The sequence below is a fragment of the Buteo buteo genome, chromosome 1 (assembly GCF_964188355.1).
Source record: "Buteo buteo chromosome 1, bButBut1.hap1.1, whole genome shotgun sequence".
NCBI lineage: Eukaryota > Metazoa > Chordata > Aves > Accipitriformes > Accipitridae > Buteo > Buteo buteo.
This window is the reverse complement of record NC_134171.1, coordinates 625,549-653,063: the sequence shown is the minus strand read 5'-3', so window position 1 is coordinate 653,063 and position 27,515 is coordinate 625,549. Positions and strand designations below refer to the sequence as shown.

The 27,515-nt window shown below is 61.0% G+C and overlaps 2 protein-coding genes across 2 annotated transcripts in view; both read right to left on the bottom strand.

The window, feature by feature from the left end:
• The window catches only part of ATP6V1B1 (ATPase H+ transporting V1 subunit B1), a 42,488-nt gene extending 21,161 nt beyond the window's left edge, over positions 1-21,327 (bottom strand). Inside the window, exon 1 of the mRNA XM_075039704.1 lies at positions 21,198-21,327. The gene's annotated coding sequence lies outside the window, so the exon portion shown is untranslated. The remainder of the gene's footprint in view (positions 1-21,197) is intronic.
• On the bottom strand, positions 485-27,217 carry VAX2 (ventral anterior homeobox 2). Its single transcript, XM_075039592.1, has 3 exons — positions 26,902-27,217; positions 21,198-21,385; positions 485-4,194 (listed from the first exon to the last, which is right to left on the bottom strand). The coding sequence occupies exons 1-3, from the start codon at positions 27,215-27,217 to the stop codon at positions 3,706-3,708; spliced, it is 993 nt and encodes a 330-aa protein (XP_074895693.1). The 3' UTR covers positions 485-3,705.
• Positions 27,218-27,515: the final 298 nt, after the last annotated feature.

Below are 27,515 nucleotides of genomic sequence, written 5' to 3'. Positions count from 1 at the left end.
CGCCGGCAGCGGCTCCGTGTGGGCTGCGAGGGGGTTCCCCCCCCCCACACACACACCCCCCCCGTGCAGAGGCAGGGCAGGGTCGGGGGGGTCTCATGGGGGGGTGATGGGTGGTTGTAGGGCTGGGGGTCTGTGGGCAGGGCAGCCCTGTGTCTGCTGGGGGGGTAGCGGAGGTAGGTCGGAGTGTGCGTGCTCCGGGGGGGGGTCTCTGAGGGTGCACGGGGGGAGCAGGCAACGGTGGGCTTCAAAATAAACCCCCCCACACACAAAGCCACCCCAGTAAAGGCTGCTGGTACTGGGAGAGCGGGGCGGGGGGGGGGAGCGGCTCAGCCAGAGTTCCCGCAGGTGATGGAGGAGGAGGCAGGAGGCAGGACGTGACTTTTATTAACCATTAGAAACCGTAAGAAACCACATTATTCGTTAAAGTTTTACATCCAGTACTTTTTTTTTTTTAACTTTTTTTTTTTTTTCCCAATCGCCAGAGGCGAGCGGAGCGGGGCAGGCTGGGGCCAGCCGGATTCCCCGCGGGACCTTCCTAACCCCCCTCACCCCCGGGACAGCTTCGCTGGGGCTGTTTGCTTTGGGAGAAGAGACTTTGGAGAAGCAGCAGCTTTGGATCAGATTCGGGGGCCTGTGTGAAAGCAGCAGTTGGGTTTAAATCTGCGGAAAGAGCTCGCCTTTTCGCTGCAGGGCAGCCCGTGGCCTCCCTGCCTCGCTTTCCACCTCTCCCTCTGCCCGCTGAGCAGCGGGAGGACGATGCGGGAGACACACAAGGATGCCCCGAGCTGGGCAAACACACCGGGGACCCCCCCCAAAAATCCCAGGTTTTGGAGGGCTACTCCGAAAATAAAACTGGACCTTGCTTTCTCTGAAATGCCCCAAAACCTCCTCCACCCGTGAAGGTGCGAGGGGGTCGCTTCTCCATCAAACCGGACCAAGTTTCCTCCCAGTGAGCCCAGGGTGGGAGGAATCGGGGTCCGATAACCTCGGGAATTCAGCTGCTCCCAGGGAGAAGAGGGAAAACCAAAGCAAAACAAGTCCCGGGGGAGGGTTGCAGGCAGGATTGCCCCATCGCGGTGTAGCCAGGCGGGCACGGCTTCCCTGCTGCTGGCTCTGCCCGCCTCGGCTTGCTGTCTTTAAATATCACATTTGCAGACCGGGGAAGGATGAAGAACGGCGGTATAAATATAAATTAAGTGACGAGGGGAAGGGAGAAGATTGTTGTCCTGTCAAAATCCAAAACCTCAGTCAAACACAGCATCGGGCTGTCAGGGTTTGAGCACCCCGGGGCACCAGGAGGATCCTGCAAATACCACATTTAGGGAGAGGTATGGAGGTGTTGGCAGCGAGCTGTGGTCTGAGCCGGGCGGGAGAGGGGAGCTTGTCACTGTGAACCAAACTCTGTCCCTGCTTTCTGCATCCCCGGGCAAACCCTGCCTCAGTTTCCCCACCTGCAGCCAGGGGGTGCCAACCTCTCCTGAGCTCCACAGAGCAGCGCGAGACCTACGGGCTCGCTCCCATAAAGTGCTCCAGACGTGAGGTGAACAATAAATACTATTTTATAGAAATGCTTGATTTAAAGGAAAAATAAAAATCACCAAAACCTTTTCATAAAATCATTTATTTTAAATATTTCCCTGCAAAATCCTGGGAACACACGGGCTAGCGGCTGTGTCCCCCTTACAGACCGGTCCCTACAGAGCAGCAGCCTGGGCTGGGGGGGCTGCAGCCCACTCAGCGATGCTCAGCCCGGGCCAGGCTGGGGGATAGCTCAGTGGCGATATCATTATACATTAAACCGCAGCAGGAGGACGCAGGAGCCCCTTGGTTTGGGGGTGTGCAGGGTGCGGGGATGAGCCCCATGGCAGCTCCTGGGTGCTGGGAGGGGGTCAGGGCATCATCCCACTCCTGCCACAGCGGGGTCCCTGCAGCGGGGTTCTGCCACGGTGATGCCACCGCAGAGCATCTGCCACGGTGATGCCACCGCAGAGCATCTGCCACGGTGATGCCACCGCAGAGCATCCTGCCAAGGCGATGCTCACACCACAGAAGGGCCAGACTCTGCCCAGCATAGACCTCCCTCAGCCCATGCCAGGGGGGCCACGCTGCCCCTTTCCCCAAGGGCCACCTCATGCAATTCCCATTTCGTTTTTGCCACTGGTGGAGCTCCAAGCCCACCATTAACCCTCCGGAGCTCGTTCCCACCACAACATTCCCAAGCCATGACCTGCCTGAGAACGGCCCTGGCACCGCACACCTGAGGCCGAATCCTGCTCTGCGGGAAGCCATCATCACCCTCTGGGATCAGGGTGCCAAGGTGGGAAGAGCAGCTGAGGCCGCCCGAGGGCCAGGGCAGGGCACTGCCTTCACAGGCAGTGGGTGCTCAGCACCTCTCAGGACTGGACCCTGGTTCTGCTGGGTGATGGGAGCAAGGGGGGGGCGGCTGCTGCTGGGCCAGTGCTCAGGATGGGGCTCACTGCAGTGCCAGCACTGAGCACCCAGCACCCCAGGAAGGGGCTGGAGGTACTTCAGGCTCCCGCTGATGGCAAAGACCCCCCCCGCGGCCCGACCCGACCCAGGGGGGCAGATCCCAGCATCGCAAGTGCCCACGTGTCCGCGTCCCCCCCGGTGGGCTTTCCTTGGGGGGGGGCAGGATGGTGGCCTGGCCCCAACTCACCGCAGCCCCCTCAGGGAGGTCGGAGGTTCCTCCAGCATCCCCTGGGGGTTTGCCAGGGTGGGACAGCACCAAAACGGGGTCTGGGATGGTGGTTTGGCTCTGCACGAGCAGGCACAGAGGAGCCTGGGGATGTCTCACGAGTCAGGGCGGCCGCTGGCTCCTGAGGGCAGGGACCACTGGTGCGGGGGGCTGGGGACATCACCGGCACCATCGGTCCCCCACAGACCTCCCCACCTGCCCTGGCCCCGGGCTGGGGGGCCAAGCATCCCATGGGGGTAGTGCTCCCTGCTGGAAGAGGGGACCGGGACCACCAGAGCCACCGGGACGCTCCCAGACAACCTCAGCCAGGACACAAAACCCTTTGCAGGTGGGGAAACTGAGGCCCAAGGCTCGCCCAAGGACACCACGGCCGGGCAGAGACAGAGCCCGGCACTGCCCTGCGCTCTCCCTTTCGGGGTGCCCTCCCGCTCCCCGGGGCTTCGGCAGTGACCCCAACACCACGGGCCCCGGGGTGACAGTCCAGAGGGACCGGGGCTCTGTGGTCCCACCCGTAAGAGGCACTGAAAGACCACGGGGCATCAGCAACCCCCCAAAATCCCCCCCCCCCCAGAGCTGCTCCTCTCCCAGCCCGCGCAGCACAGACCACAGCATCGTCTTCCAGACCCTGAACGGGCGATACCTGGAGGGGGGGAACGTGGCCCTGGCAGATCCAGCGGTGTCAGCGAAGGACGGGACAGCACCGGTGACACGGGACACCCAGGGACCCCCCCACCTTGGCATGACCGGGTTCAGCATCAGCCCCCCGGGGGCGAGGAGTTGCAGGGTGTCATCCACGGCTGTATCGGTGTGTCTGGGGCGGGGGCCAGGCGTGCACGCTCACACACGTGTGCGCACACTCGCACGCACCCCCGGCCGGGCGGTAAACAGTCTTCCAATCCCATTTGCCAAATGAAACCCCGGTGCGGGGCGCGGGGTGCGTGGGGGCGCGGGGGATGGCGGGGGGGAGACCTTTTGACACTCATTTTGATTTAAGGACTTGGCTTCTTGCTGGGTATAGAATTGTCTTTCCTTTCCAGCCGCGTGTAAGGCTCAAAAGCAGAAGTGCCCAGTCCGTAAGCGCCCGGGAGGTCGTGCAGGCTGCCCAGGAGCGGCCCCCCAAAACACAGCGGGGCGGCCGGCAGCCTGGGCGAGGAGGAGGAGGAGGAGGAAGAGGCGAGAGAAGGGACCTGTAGGCTGAAGGCTCCCGGCCCCGGGGGGCTGCTCCCACCGCCGAGCCCCGGAGAGGTGGTTCCCGGGGTGGCCAAGCCGGATCCGTTGCCCGTAGGACTGCCGATGGGGTTGGAGGTGGGAGAGAGGAGGCTGGGGGGGGCCGGGACGGAGAGGAGCCGGCCTTGCTCCAGCAGCCGGAGGATGTTGCAGGTGGCGAAGGACTCGGAGGTGGCGGCGGAGCGTTTCTCAGAGTCCCTGCTCTGGTCCTTCTTCTGCTTGGTGCGTCGGTTCTGGAACCAGACCTTGACCTGAGGGGGGGAGCGGGGGACGGGGAGGGGATGGGGCAGGGGGACAGAAAGGCACGGACGGAAAGAGAGCGCAGAGGGGCCAGGGAAAGAGAGGCGAGAACCAGGAAAGAGTGAGAGATACACGAGAGAGAGAGAGAGAGAGAGAGACTTATTAAAATAAATGGCCAAGCGAGATCCATTCCCCGCCAGAGGGACTGCGGAAAAGTCGCTCCCGCCTGCCGCTTCCATGGAAATGGCAAATTCCTGCAGGTGCCAGGAGGGAGTGGGACAGGATCCTGGGAGCGGGAGCCTGGGCATGGGAACCCAAGGATGGGAGCCCAGGGATGGGACCCCAAGGATGGGAGCCCAGGGATGGGAGCCTGAGGGTGGGAGCCTGGGGAAGGGAGCCCAGGGATGGGAGCCTGGGGATGGGAGCCCGAGGATGGGAGCCTGGGCACAGGAGCCCAGGGATGGGAGCTTGGGGACAGGAGCCTAGGAGTGTGAGCCCAGGGATGGGAGCCCGGGGCTGAGCCACCCCACCGCTGCCCGGCTCTGCCCTGTGCTGGCTCTCCCGGGGATGCTGAGCTATGGGACGTGCTGGATTCTCCTCCGTGGTGGTCATCAAAACCAAGTTTCTGTCCCCACGGGGCAGGGTGGAGGGTCCCTGACCTTGCTACAGCGGAGGGGAACACGTTAGGGGACAGGATGGCTTCTGGTGGCCCTGGATCTCTGGGCACAGACCCGTTTCTGTGCCCAAACCCAGCTGGGGACATCCCCACCCCAACCTGCCCCTGGCCAAAGCAAGGAGCGAGTCCGGGCTGAGGCCCCGTGGGACCCCCCTGCCCCAAAACGGCACCTGACTCCCCCGGTGGGACGTGGACCCGGTCCCCAGCCCGCAGCTCCCGTCCCCCTGCGGCTGCCCCCGCACCCCCTAACCTCTCCCCTGGGAGGGCAGCCCCCCGCTTCTGTCCCTCCCTGGCAGAGCAGAGGGGTAGGAGAGGCAGAGAGAGAGAGAGAGAGAGGCGTGAGGGACAGACAGACGGACGGAGATGGAGGTGAGGGAAGGAGACGGATGGGAAGACACTCGGATTAGAGCGTGGCGGACGGGAGCGGACGAGTCGGGCGCTGGCTGGGACCCCGGGAGTAAACCCCAGCCCATCGGCACAGGCTTCGTCCCCGTCTGCTGCGGGGCCAGCGGGTCTCGAACTCATCCGAGTCATCGGAAACTCATTGGGGCAGGACAGTCGCTCACTGACACGGCCCTCGCGCGTCCCCCGGCACAATAGACCCACAGTACAGAGCTAATGGAGCGTGGGGGTAGAGGAGGTCTCAGCCCCCCGGCCCCTTTCTGGGGACAGAACAGTGGAGCTGATGTCTCGGCGAAGCCGGCCGGAGGCTGGGGATGCTCGGGGAGGAGTGGAGGGACGTGTCCCCGGGCAATGGGGGGGACACCAGGACCGTGGGGCTGAGCTAATATCCCACAGCCGAAACGTCCTGGGACCACGGGCCACTGCCAGCCCACGTCCTACCCCCCCTTACCCGCAGGGTCCCACGTGAAAGCTCTCTGCCCGTTCCCTGCCCGTGCACACCTCGGCTTCGCACAGGGACCCTGGATCCCTCATTGCCACCAGGACTACTGGGCTCATGTCACAGCCCAGCCGGGTCCCCAGGGCTGACGTCCCCTCCCCACCGTCCCCATCGGTCCCTCCATGCCGGCAAGCAGGGACGGGTTTGGGCAGGGCTGTGTGCTCCCACGGCCCCGTGTCCCGGGACACAGCGTCCTGATGCAGAATTAACAGCCCCCCCAGCTTTTCTGGTGGGGACCTCCTCAAGCTGCCGAATTCTGGGGAGCACAGAGCCCCAAAGCGCAGGCAGCGGGGCTGAATGGGACTCACACAGCCCCGCAATCCCTTGTCATTACTGACATCTTAACGAAGGTCCGATGTAAGGCCATACAGAAACGCACAGTCCCAGTGCTCTCTGCTCAAAGCATCCCCCAGCCAGCCAACTCTGGAAGAGCAAGAGCTCAGAAAAACCCTCGAGGATGCTGATGGATCTGAGACCCTCTCCAGCTGCACACAGGTTTCAGTGCAAAGGGAAACTGAGGCACAGACAGCCCCTGCAAAGCTTTCTGCATTGCAAAGCACTCTGAATCACAGCTTCTAACACGGCAGGAGAAGGCTGCAGGACACAGAATCATAGACTCATAGAATAGTCCGGGTTGGAAGGGACCTTTAAAGGTCACCTAGTCCAATCCCTCTGCAATGAGCAGGGACATTTTCAACTAGATCGGGTTGCTCAGAGCCCCGTCCAACCTGACCTTGAATGTTTCCAGGGGTGGGGCATCGACCACCTCTCTGGGCAACCTGGTCCAGTGTTTCACCACCCACATCTTAAAAAACTTCTTCCTTATATCTCGTCTGACATCATGCTGATCAGCACTAGCCAGGACAGGGTGTCCGTCGATCGGTTACCACTCTTCCTGACTTCGGAGCAAGATACCTGAGCAGAGGCACAGCCCCGTTACCGCACATCAGAGAAGGGCAAGCAGAGACATCAGAGCATCCTGCAGAAGGAAGGACCAAGCCCCAAGGGAAGAGGCAGGCGCAGCGGGCTCTCACTCTGCAGCATCGCAGGTGATACAGGCAAAGGGACTGGCCATGGGGAGTCAGGGTTTTTGCTAACACAAGGACTAGGAGGCATCAGGTGTGGTCACCAGGTAGTGGCTGGAAACCTGAGCAAGGAAGGAGGCAGAGGCCCTTTGTGCAGCACAGAGTGTGTCAGTCCCTGCCGCAGGGCGTCCTGGAAGCCGAAATGCAAGTGGGCTGAAGAAGGGAATCGGAAAAATTGCAGGAGAAGAGATCCATCAAGATTTAACATGAAGATCTGGGTACCTCCTCATGGTGAGCGCTCCCTAAGATGTCAGCGCCTGGAAAGACATGGCAAGGACAGGACCACTTTACACCCTGAATATTGTTTTCTCTACTCATCCACCACCAGCCACCAGTAGAGACATGCTCCTCAGCCCTGGTGTCCCCTAAGGCCAGCTTTTACATTCTGGTGTCTTCTGCAGGTTGTGAAAAAGAAACAGAGCTCAGTAAAAGCCAAGGGCCCTTGTCAGGGTCTCCGGAGGTCTGTTCGATTCCTCCTCCACCTCCAACTTTGCATGGGAGCTCATTTTTCCCAGGTGTTTTGGCTTTTGTTCTGTGCTGGGTCTGTGCTGCTGCTTCTCCTGGGAGCTCTTCTTGGTCAGCTGGGGAGGAAATTTCCAGGGGCAGCAGTCATCTGTTTGGGTATGATGCTGAATACCAACAATTAATAGCAATAGAGATGGGCAAGTCCAATAAATAGATCAATATAAATTGAAGTGGATATTGATGTGAGTGAATTTCTGGTGCCAAAACCCAGTTCCACACCACTTATGAGGACATAAGGGGAAACACTAAAGGACAGGAAGGAGAAAGGGTGGAGGTGACAACCGTCTCAAAAGTCTGGACATGGGGTTCAGCTGGGGAAGGGTGGCAATATGGTCCTCAGGGGAAGAGAACCCATTGGGTTCCTCTTTCCCAGTGGTACTGCTGGGAGACAGTCCCAGTACCTCCTCACTCCCAGGCTGGATATCCTCTGCTCTCACTCCTTCACTAGGGCTGGCTGATGCCCTTGGTGATGACTGCACCTCCATATATAGGTACAGAGAGAAGCTTTCTGTAGCCCTCCGTGCCCTCATTCTACATCTGGTCCCCTCGCAGGAGGTTCTCCCGTCCTTGACCCACCTCTGCCATCCCTCTCTGCCCCCATCACCCTTGAACACCCTGACCCAAGCTGAACGTGCTATGCTGAATACGGTTTCCTCATGCCTCGTAGACTGACGTGAGCTCTTCCCCATCTGCACTGGTGACATATCAGACGAGCAGGATCACATTTGCCTTCATGGCTTCTCATTAATTAGTAGATCTATGTCCTTTTCATCCTCCATTATGATCAAGCCCCGAGTTCCTATCACTGGAGATGTAAATAAGCTCAGCCAGATGCAGTCCTTGACAAGTCCATGAGTAATTTCCCTCCAGCCTCGATCCTTCATCTTTCAGCAATATCCTCCACTGTCTCCCACCACAGTTTCTCTTCCACACTGCAAGTTTGCTACTCAACTTTTGCTCCGGTTTCATTCACAACTCCCCATCAGCCACCATAGCGAGTGCTTTGCCAAGGTCTGCTTCATTTCCTTCTCTAAAAAAGCAGTTTTCTTCCTCATCCAAGTTACTGGCTGAACTGGTGCGTGCCTGTGACGTGGTGATGACACCCTTCCCAGCCTGGCCTGGAGAAAGGGCAGGGAGGACGGTGCCGGCACATCCCTGGTGGGCACCACATCTCCAGCATCTCTGGAGGAGGTAACGTAGCCCCACGTGTGATGTTTTGTTTCTCAGTTACAAACCCGGTGAGCTATGGTGGATAACTGAAGGGCTGTCGGAGGAAACCAGCCACCTCCAGCTCTCCTGCCAGACTGGCGGGGAAGAAGAAAGTGAGACCAAGGACACCCTTTCCCTAGGAATGGAGAGAAAGGCCAGTTCCCCGATGGGTCATGCTGGGGGACAGCCAGGACAGCCGGCTGGGGAGGGCATGGGCAGTGGGGGAGAAGCCTTCTCCTGCTCCGGAGGAGTCCCAGGAAGAGCCCACGGCTCCCGGCGGCTGCAAGTCCCCTGCCTGGGGCTGTGGGATCCAGGACCACAAGTGACAGGCCAGTCAGGTCAAGCCTGAATGCAGACAAATAGACAACAAGACGCACTTGGATGTGACTGAAGAGCAGGACGTGAGAGGTCATGCGTTCACCAGAAAAGGAAGGTGACTCTCAGAGGACGGCGAGGAGGCAAGCCATATAGAGGAGATGACTCTGATAGCCCTAGGAGACGTGGCATGCAAGAAAAAGCATGATGCTGAAGGTATGAGGATAAGCACGACCTGCAGATTTATAAATCTACATGAGTGTTTGGAGAAGGAGTCCTGGCACTGGATATCCAATCAATTACTGTGGCCAGATCAACTGTCCACCTTTCCATAGGGTGAGTGAGTGGCTGGAGGGATCTCAGGATGAAACCCCTCATGTTTCTGGATCTGGAAATTCTGCTTTGCTCGGTCTCTGCAGCAGGAGAGAGACTGGTAAGGGCAGTGGACTTCTTGGCAGAGTGGGCAGAGGTAGGATGTGATTGCTGGGCTGAAGCAAGGCAGACTCGAATGGCAGAGACGCTGTGGGTGGACCGTGCGAATAACTGCCTGTGCAGCACCACCATTCCTGGGGCAGGACTGTGCTCACCATCGCACTGAGCCGTCTGGTTAGCGTGGGAGGTTTTCCTGAGAAAGATGCCCTGTATCAGCTAGAGTGAAGAGGAGAGTCCTACGAGCCCATCAGAAAGGACCATCTGCCTTTTGAGTCCATTAGAGCTTGGAAGCGCATGACTTCTCTAGGTCCTGCAGCATGAAAATCAAGCAGGAAAATCTGCTCTGTACTGGGCTCGATGTTTCCCTAAAATGTTCAGGGCAGAGATCTCAGTCTATCCGCCAGAATAGCTCCCACCGGAGCACAGTGGGTCCCCACCTCCTCTAGGACCTATAGGTGCTACCGGAGCATGAACTGCAATAACAACCAGCAGAAAGGGAAGGAGATAACCCCAGATCTGTCCAGTCTGTCCCAGACTGACAGAGTCACCCAACGCCTTCAGGACTCATTACAACAGTCCTCAGCGTACAATAAAACACCACCACCATCTCACTGACCCACCCATAGCTGTGGGTCCCAGATCCCCTTTTCCTGTCCCCCACGCAAGATTTTCTTTCCACCCACTCTTTTCACCACATCAGAAGCTGAATACATATTGCTGGGAGCAAGGTCAATCCTCCCCTTGCTGGTGGAGAGCCTGGACATGGTGTCTGACTAGCAATGACTAAGAGTATGAGACCTCGAGTGCATATTGGGTGGAAAAGCAATTTGGAAGGTTGAAACCTGCTGCCTGATCATTTCAGGAGGTGCTTCCTAGTGCGTGGTGTGAAAACCAGCTGGTAGCCCTCCCCACGGCACCACGGAGCCTCTCGCCCCGTCCCCCTCTCCCCCTCTCCTGGCGAGTCCTGCTGTCACCCAGCAGCACAGGAGAGGGCTCAACTCAACCCCCCGAGGACCTCGGGTTGTAAGTTCATCCATCACAGGCTACGTGACTCCCATCACATTCCCATTTACTGGGAGTAAGGCAAAAAGAAACCACAACAAACAAATCCCAAACTGCCGGGAGAAGGGTCTCAGGGGAGCTGGCAGCATGGTGCAGCAGCTCTGGAGCAGGGATATAAAGGCTGAAAATATTTTTTTAATATTTTTATATATATACAAAAACATACATATTATATATTATTATATAAATATTTATATTTTCCCTTCGTTCCCAAAAAAGCTTTCTCCTGGCCCATTCCCCTGCTGCTCACATAAGAGCAGCACCAAAGGTAATGCTGCCCAAACATGGAGCGAGCCTTCCAAGGAGAAGAGCAAGGAAAGTGCAGAAACAGCGCTGATTGCCGCCGGGAAAGCAATATTGCAATTCCCTCCGCTCCCAAGCAGCTTTTACTGCAGTGAGAGTGTCCACAGGGCTGCCGGCCGGCTTGGAAAATGCATGCCTGGCAGTGGGAAGTGGAGCCAGCTTGGAAAACATGTGCCTAGGAGTGGGAAGTGGAGCTGGCTTGGAAAACATGTGCCTAGGAGTGGGAAGTGGAGCTGGCTTGGAAAACGCGTGCCTCGGAGTGGGAAGTGGAGACCTCGGAGATCCCAGCTGGATGTCCCTGCATCCCCCCCAGGCCATGCTGCCTCCAGGTCCCAGGTCTGTCTGACTCGGGCAGCTAGGGGTTTATTTTATGTTATTTTATTTTATTTTTATTTTATTTTATTCTATTTTATTCTGGTTTATTTTATTCTATTCTATTTTATTTTGTTCTATTCTATTCTATTTTGTTCTATTCTATGCTATTCTATTCTATTCTTTTTATTTTTAAAATTTCATTTTATTTTGTATTGTTTTATTTTATTTTAAACGCACACACCCCCCTAGTGCCTGCTACGCAACTGAGTGACCTGCTGAGGGTCACAGAGTCGTACCCACAGATTTCTCCACCCACTGGGGTTTTCTCTGCCTGCGGTTTCCCTCCCCTGAGGAAGGATTCATCCTCCAGGAGCTGGCTTCAGGAGCCCGCTGGAACCTCCACCCTGCGGCCCAGCCTCTCCCCGTCCTTCCCCACGCGCCATGGAGCAACACCGCTGCTCCCCGCCTGGGAGGAAAGCAGGAGAGCTGCGGTGTCACCTGCTCCCCTCGCGAAGGGGGAGCGATTCAAAATGTCACCGAGCATCTGAACTTCTCGGGGCGCCGCCGCGGGGCTGTTCGGCAAAGGCACCGTCTGTCCGTCTGTCTGCCCGCCAAGCAGCAGGATGGACGCGCAGACGGCCGAGCCCCCCCCGGCCCCTCCGCTCGAGACCTCCGCCAGCGCGCCCCGTCCCGCGCCGAGGGGTCCCCACCATTGCCCCCCATCGCAAACGCTGCACGCCGCGTGCCCGCGCGCACCCCGCTCCGCGCACGCTCCCGCTCACACGCGTGTGCTCGCACGTGCCCCGCCGACGGGTGTGCACGCACCGGAGTGCCCGTACGTGCACACAGACACCCACGGCCCCCCCCAGAACTGGAGCATCTGCGCGGGGTCACGTCTCCCTGCGGTTGCCCGAGCCGCCGGAGAGGGTCTCGCCCAGCATCCCGGTTCCCCGGTCAGGCAGGGGCAGGGTGAGGGCAGCAGTGCAGGCAGGGCTCCGGGGACGGGAATAAACCCAGGCAGCGGGGTCACGGCATCTTCCCACCCGCCGGAGCAGCGGCCGCAGCCCGTGGCATCGGCTCCGGGCAGGCTCCCAGCTCCAGGCGCGGTGCGGCCGGCGGCACGCAGCACCCGTGCCGTGGCACAGCGGGAGCGGGCAGCTCCGCTCACGGCGCCGGCAGGGTCACCAGCAGCCGTGGGGATGTCTGCGTGCCACGAGCGTGGCTTTCCACGGCTATCGGCAGCGCGGCGGCACCGGGATCGAGCACACGAGGGGTTTGGTGCCCGGTGGTCTCTGCCGCAAACTTGGGGAGTGCCTGAGCCTGAGCTTCGCCTCCCCCAGCCCCTTCTCCGGTGGCTGAGCCTGCCCTGAAGACGCTGGGAGCTAGGATGCTGCTCTGATCCCTGCCCTCCATCTAACACCTCCAAGCTACAAAACAAATTATTTCCGAGCGGTTAATCCCAATGGAGACCCCCCGCTGGCAGGCTGAGCTCCCCGTGCACTCCGGGGATGGAAAGGTGCAGGGTGGGGAAGCCCATCGCCCCACGGCGCTCGGTGATCCGGGGATCTGGCCGAGGGTTTCAGTCCAGTAACTGGCCTCGCACTGTGCCTGCTCCGCTCATCCATCCCAAAGCACTCCTCTCCCCACTCCGGTCCCTGCAGAGCAGGATACGGCCACAGGGAGCGAGCAGCGCCCTCCCCTCTCTACGTCTTAGTTTTTTATATCATCTGGCACCTAACCGATGCGTTTTGCCAGCTTGTGGCTGAGCAGCGGTGGGACGTCGCTCCTCAGCGATCACGGTTTGCCGATGGGAACCCAAAGCCCCCGTCCCCCTGCCCACCCCGGTCCCAGGCAGCGGGGACATCATACCTGCTCATTAAACCCTGCTCACGCCGGCGCACACGCTCCCGCACGCCAGCGTCCCCCACTGCCCCCCAAAATGCCCGAGCCCTTCGGCCTCTCCGTGCTTGGTGGCTGGCCGGGACAGTGCCCGTGTTCCCATGGGACACCCATGGGCATCGTCCGGACCCCAACAACCGCACGGGCAAGGCTGGGGAATATGCTACTGTTTTTTAAGGGTGTTTATTATTTGGTAGCCCTGCCCCGGGGCTGACTCCAGCGCCGTCACGCGTCCCACGCCGTGCACACCTCCGGCACGCCGGCCATCCGGGACTATTCATAGCTGCCGGACGAGGCCATTTTCCTCACCGGGATTAGCTCCCCGCCGCCATCAGCTGATGCCCGCCGTGGCACGGGGAGAAGGTGGAACCCAGCGTGCTGCACCACCGTCTCCCCACGGCACCCCGGCCACCCTTCCTCCTCCTCCCTCCATCCCGAGTGGGGCCATGGGCTCACGGAGCCATCGAGGCCGGGGCAGGCGGATGCTCGGCACAGGCTCGGGCCCCCAGCGTTGCATAAGCCAGCGGGCTCGCTGCCCAAAGCTGCCTCGGCCAGAGGTTTCATAACGGCACGGCGGCTGCCTGACCCGGCTGCCTCTCCCCAGCCACGACGGGAACAGGGAGCCGGCGCTGAGCGGGGATGGATTCATCCCTCGGCTTCTCCTCCAACCCTTCTGTGCCCCGGCAGCACCTGGGGTCACGCCAGCTGGGCCACCCACCCCAAATCCCGTGCCGCAGCCCAGGACAGACATGGTTGGGGCCACGCTTCCAGCCACACCGAGCTCCAGCCTGCGGCCAGGCAGCGTGCTGGGGACAGCCGAGGTGGGAACCGTCCCTGACTGAGCCCTCGGCCAGGTGCCTGTCCCCAGAGCAGCCTGTTGCCTCACTGCTGATCCAAAACCCCAGCCAGAAGCATCCCCTCCACCTGCTTTTGCTCTGAAATTCAGGATATTCCTGCTTCACAGAAGGGGAACCTCCCGGTTCCTTCCTCACGGAGCAGGGAGAGACGGGGCTGGGCTCTGCAGGCAGGTCTGGTGGGGGACAAGTGTCCTCCACCATCCAGCCTGGTGACCCCAAAGCGAGGTGTCCCGGAGGGAGCATCCTCCAACACACCGATATCGGGTAGAGACAACCCCCCATCTCCTCAGAGGTGCCGGCAAAGGCTGGCGGAGGATTTCCCCCATTTATTGGGGTTTCGGAAAGTGCAGCCTGGGATGGATGGGAGACACCTCCCGGCACCAGCCATCCCTCCCCAGCAGGGACATTCTCCACACAGCCCTGGCCCCGGGGGTCCAATACCCAGCGGGATTTTCCCAGTACCGGCTGCGGTGGAAGTGTGCGGGGTGGTGTCACCCGCGGCAGAGTCCCTCCTTGGCCTTTTGGCCACTGGCACCCAGTTTTGGGGGGGGGGGAGGGGGCAGGTGGGACAGCAGGGCTGTCCCCACAGTCACGTCTCCTCCCGCAACACCAGGATCCAGTGGAAAGTATCCACGCAGATGTGGTGTTTCTTCCCGTTTTCCACGCACAGAGCAAACCGGTATGTTTTTTTCCCAGTGGAAAACAAAATATAGCTGGGGGGGTGGGAGCACCCAGCCAGAGGGTGCGGGTGGGCAGTGGGACCCCGGGCAGTGGCTGGGGTTCGGGCCATTGCGTTTGGGGTTCCTGCCCCAGCATCGGAGCTGGATCCAAAACTGTCACCAAAACTGATGTCCACTGGAAACTGTCATTTTTTTTAGGAAACAATTTTCCTTAGGGAGTATGCTGAGAAAGCCTTGGAGATCTTTCTGGAAACACAGCCATCTGCCAACATTTAGAACTGAAATTTTCAATCCCAAAGTCTGAAATTGTTTTTCACTGTGCAGGCATTTTTGATTGAAAATGCTTAATGATAAAAATCTCAGTTAATTATCTCACATTTATTTACACTAGCTATTTTGCCTAGTGCCAGCTGAGCTTGGGGAGGTACCCAGATATTTTGGGTTATCTAATTCATCACAGGAGCAGCAGTCCTGTAGAAGAGCCCTATTTCCAGACGGTCCCCTTGTTCCCCTCTGACCAGAGCTGCTCCTTTCCTCTCTTTAGAAATGTTTTCCAATCCCCCACCAAGAAGCCGGTGCTCATCGCCCAAACCCTCTTCCCCAGCTCCCTGATGTGCTTTGGGAACCAAAATGCCAGAAAGGTGAATTTTGGAGGAACCTGAGGGGTTGGGGCTGGGCAGGCGGAGGCAGCGGCCGGGCTGTGCCAGCCTGGTCCTGCCGCTACGTGGTACCTGGTTATACCACAGATTTATTGCCACCAGCCCAGGGCCCCGTGGCTGCAGGGTAAACCCCACCACGTGCCCCCACCGCGGGGAGGGGATGGGATTAGCTTGTCCATGTGAGCAGGTTTACTCCCCAAGCATGTTCTGACACGGGCTGGCATGTGGGAAGGGGACCCAGAAGCTATTGGAGATGCCCAGGTGCTGGACATCTCCAGTGGCCACCTCCTGCAACGCGACCCAGGATCCCCCTCCCCTCCAGGCCAGTGGGAGACGGACACCTTCAGCATCTGGATCCGACCCAGGAGTCATTAAATATAGGGTCACTCAGGCTGACATCCCCCCATTGCCACCCACTCGCTTCGGAACAGACTCGGTACCCAAGGTTTTAGCAGCAGGAGCCGGCTGCAGGCTACCGCGGTTGGACGTGATGCTTTCCCCAGCTACCTGCCTCCCCATCCCACGGTCCCCATGTCCCCCCGGCCAGCCCCGGAGCACCCCAGGTCCCTCGAGGAGGTGGGTCAGACCCAGTCTGGCAGAGAACTGCTCCAGGCAAACAGGGCACCCTTCTGCTGGGTTGGTAAGTTCAACCCATCCAGAAAAAGCTCCACCAGAAGTGGCTCAGGGGGAGAGACAGGAGCACCCAGATGGGAACAGCACTGGTGGGGTGGGGTGTGAGCAGCACCCCTCAAACCAGGCTGCATTAGGATGGGGCACCCTGACCTGCAGCACAATGCCAGCTTCCCCAAGCCAAGGGGAGAAAACATTCCCCGTTGGGCAATTACCCACGGGAGAACGGTCAGTGTAAGCACCCGCGGCATGAAACAGCGATGCTACGGAAGCAGCTGGGTGGAAGCAACACGAACCACAGAAGATGTTAGAGACTATTTTCCTATGCACAGCAGAGCATGATGGATGGGTGGGTGGAGGGAAGGATGGATGGGTGGATGGAGGGATGGAGGGATGGGTGGATGGATGGATGCCTCCTCAGAAAAGAATATACTTGGCTATGACACCTATATTTCCTGCACAGTCTAGAAAAGGGATTTCCAACAAAGCTTTGAAACCTCAGACCGTACCCTGAGGACTGCAGAGACTCCGAGGACGAGGAGTGCGCTGCTTTGCAGCAAGCAGACCAGCGTTACGGTCCTACCTGCCTCCTGCGCCTTGGAGAAGCCCCAGCCCACAGCTCCCATCGCCAAGCTCTGGATGACTCTCACCTCCTCCAGACCACAGCTTTCCTGCGGTTCTCCCCGTGAGAGGACAACTTGAGCTGGCACCAACCATTGTTTCATTGTTCTCTCGCTGCAGGGACTGATAGTTGTTAATGACTTGAGGTGTGATTAATTTTTAACGGCATCAACTTAATTGCTGGGCTATAAATAGACCTTCCCACCCCTTCTCTGGCTCAGCTGCTTTCTCATGTATGTTTTGCTCTATGTCGGGGGGGATCACAGTCCTGAAAACTCTGTGCTGCGAGTACCCTCCCCGTGCTGCGCAGGATGCTCGGGGGTATTGGTCCCCCCGCAGTGACAGAGCTGTAGGAGCCCAGTCTCTGCCAAGGATGGCCCGGGAGTTTGTCCCGAGGAAGTTCTGCCAGACCAGCTGTGATGGAGCCCGTCACAGTGAGGGAAACACCAGGGGATCCACGGACTTCCCAGGAGCCAGGCAGGCAACAATTGTGATGCTAAGACCTCTCTCCACTCTGTGCCCCACCATCCCTCTACAAAGGGTCTTCAGATGCTGCACAGGAGCCGAGGAGCCCAAAAGCTCACCAGTATCTTCCAGGAGGTGCGTGGGTCCAAGAGCCACCAGCAGCGCTCCTGAGGACAGGAGAACGGTCCTGTCCTTTGGGAAGGGGTGAGCTACCTCTCGGCAGAGGCTCGGAGCTGGGTGCTGTGTGGAGAACATCTGATACAACCAGCCCAGCCCTCAAAAGGGGCCCTTGTTCAACACAAGTGTCACTTCTCCGTCCTTGCTGTAATGAGGGCAGGAAGATCTGGCAAATACCCCAGGTCACTTGAACCTGAGCCTGGCATTGAACTCCTGACCCAGAAAGCAAAGCCTCCTGGCCCAGGCAAATCCCCTCGGCCAGCCCATCCCGCCTCTCCTCCTGCTGGGGGATTTGTGGGAATTATCCTCCCTCCGCCGTCCCCCCGGGGTCCTTCTGCCTCGCAGCCGCCTCTCTGCCTTGCATTTTCTATCCCTTAATGACACTAAGAAGGGGCACTTTTCCCCTAATGCCTTGGGATGCGTTGCCTGGAGAAAGCCGGATGCAAGGATATGGGCTACTCTCTGCTCGGAGCACGGGCCGGATTCTGGATGGGTTGTGCCGGGGTGGGCTTGGGCAGCCCCTCCGCAGGTCTCCGCGCCAGGGACGTGAGAGCTCACCTGGGATGCAGCAGCCGGCACATCCGCATCTCCAGGCTGCTGCTTGACATGTTAATGAAAATATTCCACGGCTAATTAAAGTCATTTAACACTAACCGTGTCCATGGATTAATTAGAAAAAAGCAGAAATGGCATCAGGCTGGAGCCTGAGCAGCTCCCGGCGAGGCAGAGCAGGCACATGGCTCCCTGGAGGGATGAGGCGAATTCCCCAGGCTGGAGAGAGCCAGGGCAGGTAGAAGCACCCTCCTCATCCTCGCCTGAGCATGGGTGGCTCTGAAATTCCTCCTGTGTCCTTTCAGTGCAGCAGGTCTGGCTGAGCAGGCACAGGGACAAGGTACGGGGCTCGCTCCGGAGGGATGGCAAGGTGACCGGGAGCACGGCGGGATGCTGGTGGGTGGCTCTGTGACCACCAAGGGGAGGACATGCTCACCCACAGTGGGTGCCGATGGGCAGCGGCTTCTTCAGCTGCTGCTCTGGGCCGGGGCTGTCCTGCTTCTCCCTGCCTGAGCCTGGGCGAGCCCCCCTCTCCCCTGGGCAATCCCCCGTTTATCCTGGGTGATCCCCCCTCCCTGGGGCAGGGGCCAGAGGAAAGAAAGCAAGAAGATCTCTACTCCCCAGCATGGAGGTGGGCCATTCTGGCTTCCCTGCAAGAGGCAGCGATAGCCTCCTGCCTCCAAGACTGCCGAAAACCAGGATCAGATGTTGCAAAAGTAACATAAGAGCCTAAAAGAGGCTATTTTGCTCCGGCAGGATTTCTCAGGGGCGCAGCCTGATCAGCGGACCCACTTATGGGGACGCTTGGCTGCAGCTCTCCAGCTGTGATGACATCGTGTCTCTTCCTATCTCATCACGCTGTTTGCACCACTCTCTTCTCGCAGAGGAGCGGAGATGAATCATTCTTCCCCCCCTGAACATTTACAGGCACAAAAAACCCTTCCTCGGCGGCCCCTTCCTTCGTGCCCCCGCTTTGCTCTCCCCTCCTGTGGTGGGCTCCCATCGCATCCAGGGGTCCCGGCAGAGAGCAAAGTTGGGAGCAGCTGGCAGGGCAAGGCTTCCTAATCTTGAAACCGAGATATAATCCAGTGAAGGGATGGAAAGGATCCATTCGGCTGTCCCAGCCACCAACACAGCACAAATGTCAACCAAGAAAGAGTGACAAGATGCTGCTGGTTGGGAATCCACCAACAAAACATTAGATGGAGCAATTAGACCATGAACTGCCCTAAGTCCCGGGAGCTGCTCCTGGAGAACGCCGTGGGGAAAAACACCCAAAAGTACCCGAAATGCTCTGATTGTTGCAAATGTTGGATTTGTCCCTGCCTGAGCTGATGGACACAGAGGAGCCTGGTGGGACAGGAGTGGCTGGTGGTGACAATCCAGTCTCCAGGCCACATCCAGGTCGGACCAGCATGCTGCAAGGAGCCATGCAATACCCTCCAGATCTAAGGGGTCTTGTAAAACCCTGCGGTCGCCCAGCTCTTGCAACGACCGAGGAAACCTCCCAGCCATGAACAGCAAGGGGCTGGGGCGGGGGGTGATGCCTGAGTGTGCAGAGAGCCTGAAACCCTGACCCAAGGGGACCTGCACCCCGCTAATGAGAGGAGGAAGCCGGGCACCGAGCCTGGCACTGCCATCCCCGGGCACGGTGGTGGCTGGGGAGAGACAGGTGGCGGGGGGGAACCGGGAAGGTACAACTGGGAGTTTGCTGCAGGGAAGGAAATGCTGTGAAAAGCACAGAAAGGGATTAAAAAAGACAGAGATGAAGGAGAGAGATGGGAAAAAAAGGATGCAGGAAGGAGAAGAGAAGAGGAGAAGAGACAGCCATGGCCTACAGGGTGTGAATTTTCTCACTGAGTGATGAAGGCAGCAATGAGGCACCAAACAAGCAGTAAATAAGCGAACATTAGTCCCTATGGAGAGGCTGCACCCTCCCGGCCCCGGGCTATGGCAGCCAGTGCCCTCTGCCCCCTGCCACCGCCGGATGCACCGGCTGCCCGTCCCTTCCCACGCCTGCCGGGGAGCCGAAGCTCTTCCTCCAGCACGGCACGGCCAAGCCCACCCGTGTCCCTCCCAGCTCTGTGGAGGTGACACTGGGACCAGGGCTTTGGCTGAGACCCCGGGAAGACGGACCCCCATGCAGCACCCAGTTCACCAGGGTGCTTCGCTCCTAACCGCGGCACAGCCGTGCCAGCTGCCAGCACCTCCTTGCACGTATCCCATAGACAGAAACATGCTTCTTACTAAAAAAAACCCTGCTCTGCCACCAAAAGTGACAAACCGACTATTTTTTGTGCTCTGCTCCCCCTTGCAGGACCGTGCAGTGGCCGCACAGCGAGTGCTGAAGCACCACCGAGCAACAGGGTCTCCCCAAAATCAAGCCCCCTCGGCACGCGAGGGGAGCTTGGAGCCGGGGACCCAGCTGCTGACAGCTGGGACAAGTTTGTTCCACAAGAGGTTTGCAAAAATTGAAACTATTTCTATCTGAAGCAATGAAGCCACATAGCTGTCTCCAAATGTGCCTTTTACTGGCCAGAGAAAGGGAAGAATGGGCTGGTGGAGTCATTTCTGTAGGTCCCAGCTGTGCTGCTTTGCACTGCGTTCTTCATTAATTTTATTATTATTACTATTTCTGTATAAATTTTTTAAGCCAAAACCATCGCAACCCTGGCAGATGCACTTTTTGCTTAGCAGACATCAACACCAACTTCCCAGTAACACGCAACCTCTCCCACCTCTGCTCGCCCAGGCTGTGCTGTGCCGCCCAGCTCTCCCTGCACCAGGCAAACCTCGGCAGAGGAGAACCGGGAAAATCCCTCCCCGCCAGTGAAGCTCCACGCAGGGGTGATGGAGAAATCCAGGAAAAACCATCCCACACAGTGATGGAGAAGAAATGCCCAGGCCATGCCGCAGCCCAGGGGTCCCCCGGTCTGCAGGGAGAGTCCCCAGTGGTATCCCCACCCCACTGGGAGTGGGGGAGCGAAGCCACAGAGGCTGCAGAGAGGGGGGGGACGGCGGGGTGCAGGATCCGTGCGGGATCCATCCAGCTCGTACACAGCCGAACGCCTGATCCCGACAGCACCCACAATGACGCCCGACCCCGCTTACCCATTCTACGCTGTGGGTGCTGCCGTAAGGACCTCGGGTCCCCGCTGACACCCTCCTGCTCTTTTCTCTTCCCCGCTTTGCTGGACCCTCCCGGGGGAGCCGGGGGACGCTGCCCACGGGGGAGCAGCGTGGCAGCCGGGGGGGGTCCCTGCGGACCCCGCTCAGGGCTGCCCCTCGCACCCCCCCGTAACCCTAAACTGACCGCTCCTCTGGCTCAAGAGGAAGGGGTGGAGGAGAGCCATTGCCCGCAGCACCACGCACGCTTGCCCCCCGGCTGCGCTCAGCCCCGGCTCCCGACCGAAACACCGGCCAGCACCCCTCCGTCCCGGCAAGCGCCGAGCCCCTCCACCCGGGTTTGGGACCGTGGGCTCGGTTGAGCCCCGGCTTTCCCCCAGGAGAGCTCTCGCCCACCCCAACCCCACTTTCTGCCCGCTCTGCCTCCCACCACCGCCCTCGCCACGCCGGCGGCCGGCACGCCTGTCCCCGTGTGGCCGTGCCACGGGGATGTCCCCGCCACGGAGAAGCCACCACGACCCTTACCTGGGTCTCGGAGAGGTTGAGCTGGCGGGCTAGCTCCGTCCTCTCCCTGCCCACCACGTACTGGCAGCGCTGGAACTCCAGCTCCAGGCGATAGAGCTGCTCCGCCGTGAAGGACGTCCGTGTCCGCTTGGGCCGGTCCAGGTCCAGGCCCTTGGGAAGCACGATCTCCCGGATCGTCCCTTTGGCATCTGGGAGGGAAGCGGGGAGAAGGGCAGTCAGGAAAAAAGCTGGGCTGGGGAGGAAAGGGAGTGGGGAAACTGGTTCCAAATAGACCTTACTGGGGGGGGGGGGGGCGAAAGCTGAATTAAACACCGGCTGCACCGTCGAGCGACAGGGCTTGCTGCAGGAGGAACTGTGAAAATCCCCCAAGCTGTGGCTAAAAGAGGCGACATCCCATAGTTTGGTTGTCCCCTCTGGCCCCAAATGCTGCAAATGTATAAACCTCAAGGGAACAGTAACAAAGTCTTCCTAAATTTTTTTTTTTAAGTGATAAATAGAAACCAAAAAGTCTTTAAGGAAAACAGAGCAATTAATCACAGAAATCATAGTTTCTGAAAGCCAGAACAGAAGACAGTTCTACACCAAGAAAGAGTTCAAATTAAAGATTATTTATAAAAATATATTTTGTTTTTTTATTCCTGTCCTTCCTTGGAAATACTAGAAAAATTTTATCTCTATCACAATTCTCTTTTTTCCGGAATTATTCTCACTGAAGGAATATTCTCTTGAAAAGCAGCAGCTCCTAGTTTGGGGCAATTCTCTATTAAAGGACAAGTTTTGGAAGTGCCGCATGCCCTGAACTGCTCATGGCAGATTTTACGAGGCCGGGGCGATCGCTGCCCACGGCAGCAGATTTTACGAGGCCGGGGCTATCACTGCCCATAGCCTGACGTCGGGAAACAAAAGCCAGAGGGTTCATCTCCCACATTAGCCCCACACAGCCCCTTCCATGCCGTGGGATGCCGTTTGCAGCCCTTCCAAAGGAGCCATGGCTTTACTTTCCACTGACAAAGGACAAGCTCTCCCAGAAAAATCCACGGGGCCCTGAGGTGCCAGGAAGCCTGTCCCAGCTCCATGGGCTGGGATGTGCCTGATGAGCTCTGTGTGCCTGGGGTGCACCAGGTATTAAAAAATGAGCCTTGGAAATTTCCCACTGGGTTCCTGCCAGACCCCAAACCCCTCGTGCTCCTTCTCCCCCGGTGCTGGCTTTCCTTAAGCACCAGTAACACCAGTGGAGAGCCCGGTTTGGGTAAGCCCTGGCTGCAGAGCTCCCTGTTCCTGCGCAGTGGCTTTCTTGCAGGTTAAAAACTAACCACAAAAGCCACACCGGGCAAGCAGCCCCAAGCCTGGAGGGACCCAAGGTCCCCAGCAGCCCTGGCTGGAGGTAAATTGTTTTCTCTCTTTCTGGCTGACTCAGGCATGAAAGGATTATAAAATCGGTGGGGCAGGAAGGGGGAAAATAGTGCGGAGCAGCCTGGGAAGGGGTGATGGATCTGGCACGGGGACGGTGGAGCTGGCATGGGGACAGTGGGAGTGGGGAGTGAGCACAGACTCAGGAAAGGGACTCCAATCCCGAAGCTAGTTTCCCACCGCTATGTTGTGGTACGTGTGTGACGGCAGGGGTGCCATCCCGGCACAGCCAGCCTGCTCCGGGCTGGAGCACGGCACTGCAGGAGGCACTGGGGCCACAGAGGGCTTGGGGAGGGCCAGGGTGGGAGGGGGTCCGGTGGGACCATGAGCGTGGGCTCTGATCCGCACCCCCAAACTCCACGGGTGGGCTGTTGGAAAGGAAAGGGGTTGTAAGTGGATTGGAGGTATCTGTGGTGGGATCGGGATGCCAGCCTGGGAACCATTTTGTGAAGGAAAGAGCATTTGCAGGGATGATGCCCAGACCACGTCCGCACTCCCGCGTCCACGCTGCGGTCCCCCGACACAACAACAGCCGGGGCTGCCAGCAAGGAGCAGCTAACAGAGACGCTCATGCTTTCCAGCTGCAGCTGCGAGTATCTGCCCCTCCGCCCTCGCCGCTCTGTACGGCGCTGCCGGCATTATTACGGGTATTATTTATTGTTATTTCCCCCCGGCAGCTGGGGCACGGGGTGGGGGGAGTGAGCTGGGCACAGCGCCGGAGGGAAGGGAAGGGGGCACAGCCCGTGGTGCCAGCTCGGCAGGGGAGAGGCAAAGCCTCTCTCCCTAGCCCCTCACCCCCCCCATGGCACAGCAGCCCTATTACACACCGCAGACCTTCCCTGCTGCCCGTCCGTGCAGGTTTTGGGGGGACCACAGCCATCCCCCCATGCCAGGAAGGGCACAACACCATCCTGCCTGAGGAACCCCCTCCTGAGAGCCTTCCCCCATCAGCTGCTGGATCCCAGACCCCCAACACCCTCCAGGTCCTGCCGTGGCTTCCCGGGGTTTTCCAGCAGCCCCTGGCCTCTCTGGCAGGGCTGTGGTGACAAGTTCCATTCTTGGGGACCGGGCTACACCTGATGGCAGCACGGCCATGACAAGGTCTGGGACTGAAATCCCCCCGAAAGAGTTCTGGTGCCATAGGGATCAATCTCTCCTCTGCCCTAGCAGCTAAATATGACGAGGCAAGGACAGGCAGACGGTCGGGGAGCAGGAGGGAAGGCGAGCAGGCAGCAGCTTTGGGGCACCGACCCCCCGAGCTTGTAAACAGTGATTTTACAGCCCTGCAGTGCAGCACAGCAGGCCAGGAGGGACGCATCCTGCACACCAACACGCGCAGCGGAGTCAGGCACACGCAGATGCCCCCGTACAACCAGGGACGCACCGTGCACACCCGTGTGCATGAAGGACACCTCTTCCCTGCACAGGGACACACCGCGCACACGGGGGTTTCTGCACCCACGCGGCTGCCAGGACATTTCTGGGGCGCACACCCACCCGGCCAGCCCCGAACAAGTACACCCACCCCTCTCCGTGCCAGGGGCTGGCGCGGCCATGGTGGCACACACACATCGGGGCACACTTGCGGGGGGGCACAGGAGCCCGCAGCCCTTCTCAGTGCACCCCAGACAGCACCAGGGTGTCCCCCCCCAAAGCTCCCCGCATCCGTCTGCGTCCCCCCGGGCACAGAGCTGGGGCAGCCCCCGGGAGGAAGGGGGGTGAGCACCCCGGGATCTGCCCCCCCCCCCTTCCAGCCGCCCCCGGGGCTGCAGCCCCCACGTTGCCAGCGGGACCGGCTCCCGAGCGGCCCGGCTTGGCTTCTCCGGCCAGTCCTTGTCCCGTTAATCCCCGCTAAGGACCGACCCGCTGCCGGCCCGCACCCCGCGGCCGTGCCCGCGTCCAACGGCACCCGCCAGCCCTGCCGCCTCGACGAGACGGGGATGGGCGGGCGGGCAGGGCCGCCTCCGTGGGCAAAGCCCCCGCTTCCCCGCGCCCCGTCGCTGCGGCTGGAGGCTCCGTCCCGCACCATCGGTCCCCGGTACCGTACCGGTGAGCGGATTGAGCCCGGCCGAGCCCCCGGGAGAGCCCCGGACCGGGCAGCCCCCTTCTCCTCCTCCTCCTCCGCTCCGCTCCCGGCGGTCCCAGGGCACGGAGGACCACCGCCGCTTCCCAACCGGCTCCCGCCGACGGGAGGAGGCTCTTCCACCCCCCCGAGAGCCCCGTTCCCACCAAAGGCACCGCGGGCGAGTCCCGGCGATGGGCCGGAGCTGAAGGCAGCCCCGGGACCGGGGGGGAAGAGCCCCGTCCCCCGGGGCAGGCATGGGGATGGGGGAGAGCGGTCCCTGCGGCACCGGCTGCCGGTTCACCCCGCGCCTGCGGGGGTGTGGGGGGGTTACAAATAGGTAAAAATATATTCATTAAGAAAAATTAAAATTTAAACCCCACCACCACCACTTTGCAAGGAAACCAACCTGGAGGCTTGGTTGGCACCGGCCCCTTCCCGGGGAGCGGGCCCTCGGCCGGGGGAGGGCTGGGAGCCCGGCGGGCCCGTGGCCCCGCGGACCGGCTCTCCCCCCCACCCCCCGCATCTCCCCGTGTCCCCCCCACCCGCTCTATTTCGGTTCCGTTCCCGTTTATTTCCTCCGTTTCTCCCCGCCACCATTTTGTCCGCGCCGTGGCGGCTGCGGCAAGATGGTGAGACCGGCCGCCGCCGGGCGAGGGTCCCCGGGGCCGGCAGAAGCGGGGACCCTGGCCCGGGGTTGGGGACCGAGAACCAACCCCCCCTCCCCAGTCCCGCTCCCAGCCCCGGGACCGTCGGGGCGGCCCCGGTAAGACCGAGGCCGGGCGGAGGAGAGGCCTGACCCCGGCCTGACCCCGGCGGGGGCTGCGGCCTCGGCGACCACCGAGGAGGACCCGGGGGCAATCCCGGAGGTACCGCTGCCCAGCGCTGCCCGTTCCCCCGCCGAGGTACCCGGGGAAAGGCTCGGGCTGCGATTGTTGGGCTGTCGGCGACAGGCGCCTATCGCGACAGCTGGGAAAAAGGCTTGGGTGGGCGGCGAGGGGCATCTTTGCAACCCGGCCGGCAATCGCTCCGCAGCCTCCGGGCGAGCCGCGATGCCCCAGCCGAGCTCGAACGGTGCCAGGCCCAGCTCACGGCGAACGAGCAGGGACCGGGATCGGGCCCCGCCGCCCCCGGGGCAGCGGGGAGGGAGGACACGGCCGAGCCGGGGCCGAGGCTCCGGTCCCCACCGCCCTGCCCTGCCCGAACGCGGGGCTTGAGGCCGGGCGGCCGCGGAGCTTCTCCGGGCTCCGGTTTGGCGGACGGGGCGGGGGGGGGACACACACCGGCTGAGCATCCCCAGGCGCGGCCCCGGGATGGAGCCGCGCTGCCGCCCCCGGAGCCCCGACCCGGGGAGCGCTCGGCACCTCCCCGCCTGCCGCATCCCCGCCGAGATCTCTCCCCCCCCCGAACTTTTTGGGGTTTGCCATAAAACACACGCTGATCCCAGCGAGCCCCGGGGCCGGCGGTGGGCTGAACGCGATCGCATCCCGAGGCTCCGGGTCCCGCCGTTCCCCGGGCCGGGCCCACCGCGTTCCTCCCCCCCAGCCCCGGCCGAGCGAGTGATATTATAAAAAGGAAGGAAAAAAACCCAACAACAAACAAACACCAAACCACAACCAGATAGCCCCTAACTCGCCGCCGCTCCATGACGCTTTTCTCCTGCGACAACGCTTTAAAAGCAAAGCTGATGCTTTCCCCCCTCTCCCGCTGCCTGCGCGTCCCCCCGGCGGGGCTCGGCCGGCCCGGGGGAGGACGGGGGGCGGCGGGTGCTATCGTTCCGCGACCCCGCCGTTGCTCCCCGGGACCCCCCGCTCGGCCCGCTGCCCCCGGCCGAGCCCGGCCCTTCGGCCGCAAACCGAGGCGGGCACGCACGGCCAGCCCGGCCCCGCTCCCGGGAACCGCACGGCTGAGCGGGCTGGGGGGAACCGGGCCCGGTCCCCGCCGCACGGAGCGGAACCGGGAAAAACCGCGGTGGCGGAGCGGGGAGTAGACCGGGGGACCGGGAGGCCGGAGCCCGCAGCCCGGGAGCGGCCGGGGATGCGCTGGGAGCGGTGCCGGGGCGGCGGCGGCGGCGGCCGGAGGGCGATTTCGGGGAGCAGTGCCCCATCCCGCTGCCACCCGGTCCCGGGGCGAGGAGCGGGGACCCGGCCGGTGGGGACCAAGTGCCCCCCGCGGTGCGGGAAACCGAGAAGGAGGGGGGGGGGGGTCGGGGCCCGGGGACCCTGCCCGTACCTCGCACCAGGATGCGGCGGCAGTAGTCCGCCTCGCCGGTTCCCGACGGGCTCTCGCTGTCCGGGGCGCACTCCTTGGAGGAACCGGGGCTGACCGCCGACGTTCCCGGGATGTCCTTGAAGCCACCGCCACCGCCTCCTCCTCCTCCTCCGCCGCCGCCGCCGCCGCCGCGCAGAGCGCTCTCCAGCTCCGCCCGGGTCGGCGCCTTCTCCCGGGCCCTCCCGGTGGCCCCGGGCTCGGCCAGCAGCACGGGGCTCCTGCCAGGCTCGGCCCCTCCATCGCTCATCCCTGCGGGCGCCGCGGCGGGATCAAACATCGGGAGGGAGAGAGAGAGACAGAGACAGAGAGAGGGAGAGAGGAGGCAAGACTAGGCGGGGGGAGGAGGGGAGCCCCCCCCACCTTCCCCAGACCCCCGCCCCTCCCCGGCCCCCCCACCCCACCCCACCCCCCCGGGGGGCTCAGCGCCCTGGCAGACCCGGGGGCACCGCGCCCCAGCTCACCCCCATGGCCGGAGACCGCCGGGGGCCGTCGTTCTCCCGCCTCTCCGTGGCGGAGCCGGCCCTCTCCCACCCGGGGGGCTGGCATTTAAACCGCACACCCCCCCCCCACCACCC

What these genes read in the sequence shown, in the direction of transcription:
- VAX2 (XM_075039592.1), bottom strand. Translation starts at nt 27,217, where the DNA reads ATGTTTGATCCCGCCGCGGCGCCCGCAGGGATGAGCGATGGAGGGGCC. An exon ending in CCGCCGCATCCTGGTGCGAG is followed by an intron (nt 21,386 to 26,901) that starts GTACGGGCAGGG and finishes CTTCCCTCCCAG; the next exon opens with ATGCCAAAGGGACGATCCGG. An exon ending in TCAACCTCTCCGAGACCCAG is followed by an intron (nt 4,195 to 21,197) that starts GTAAGGGTCGTG and finishes TCCCCCCCTCAG; the next exon opens with GTCAAGGTCTGGTTCCAGAA.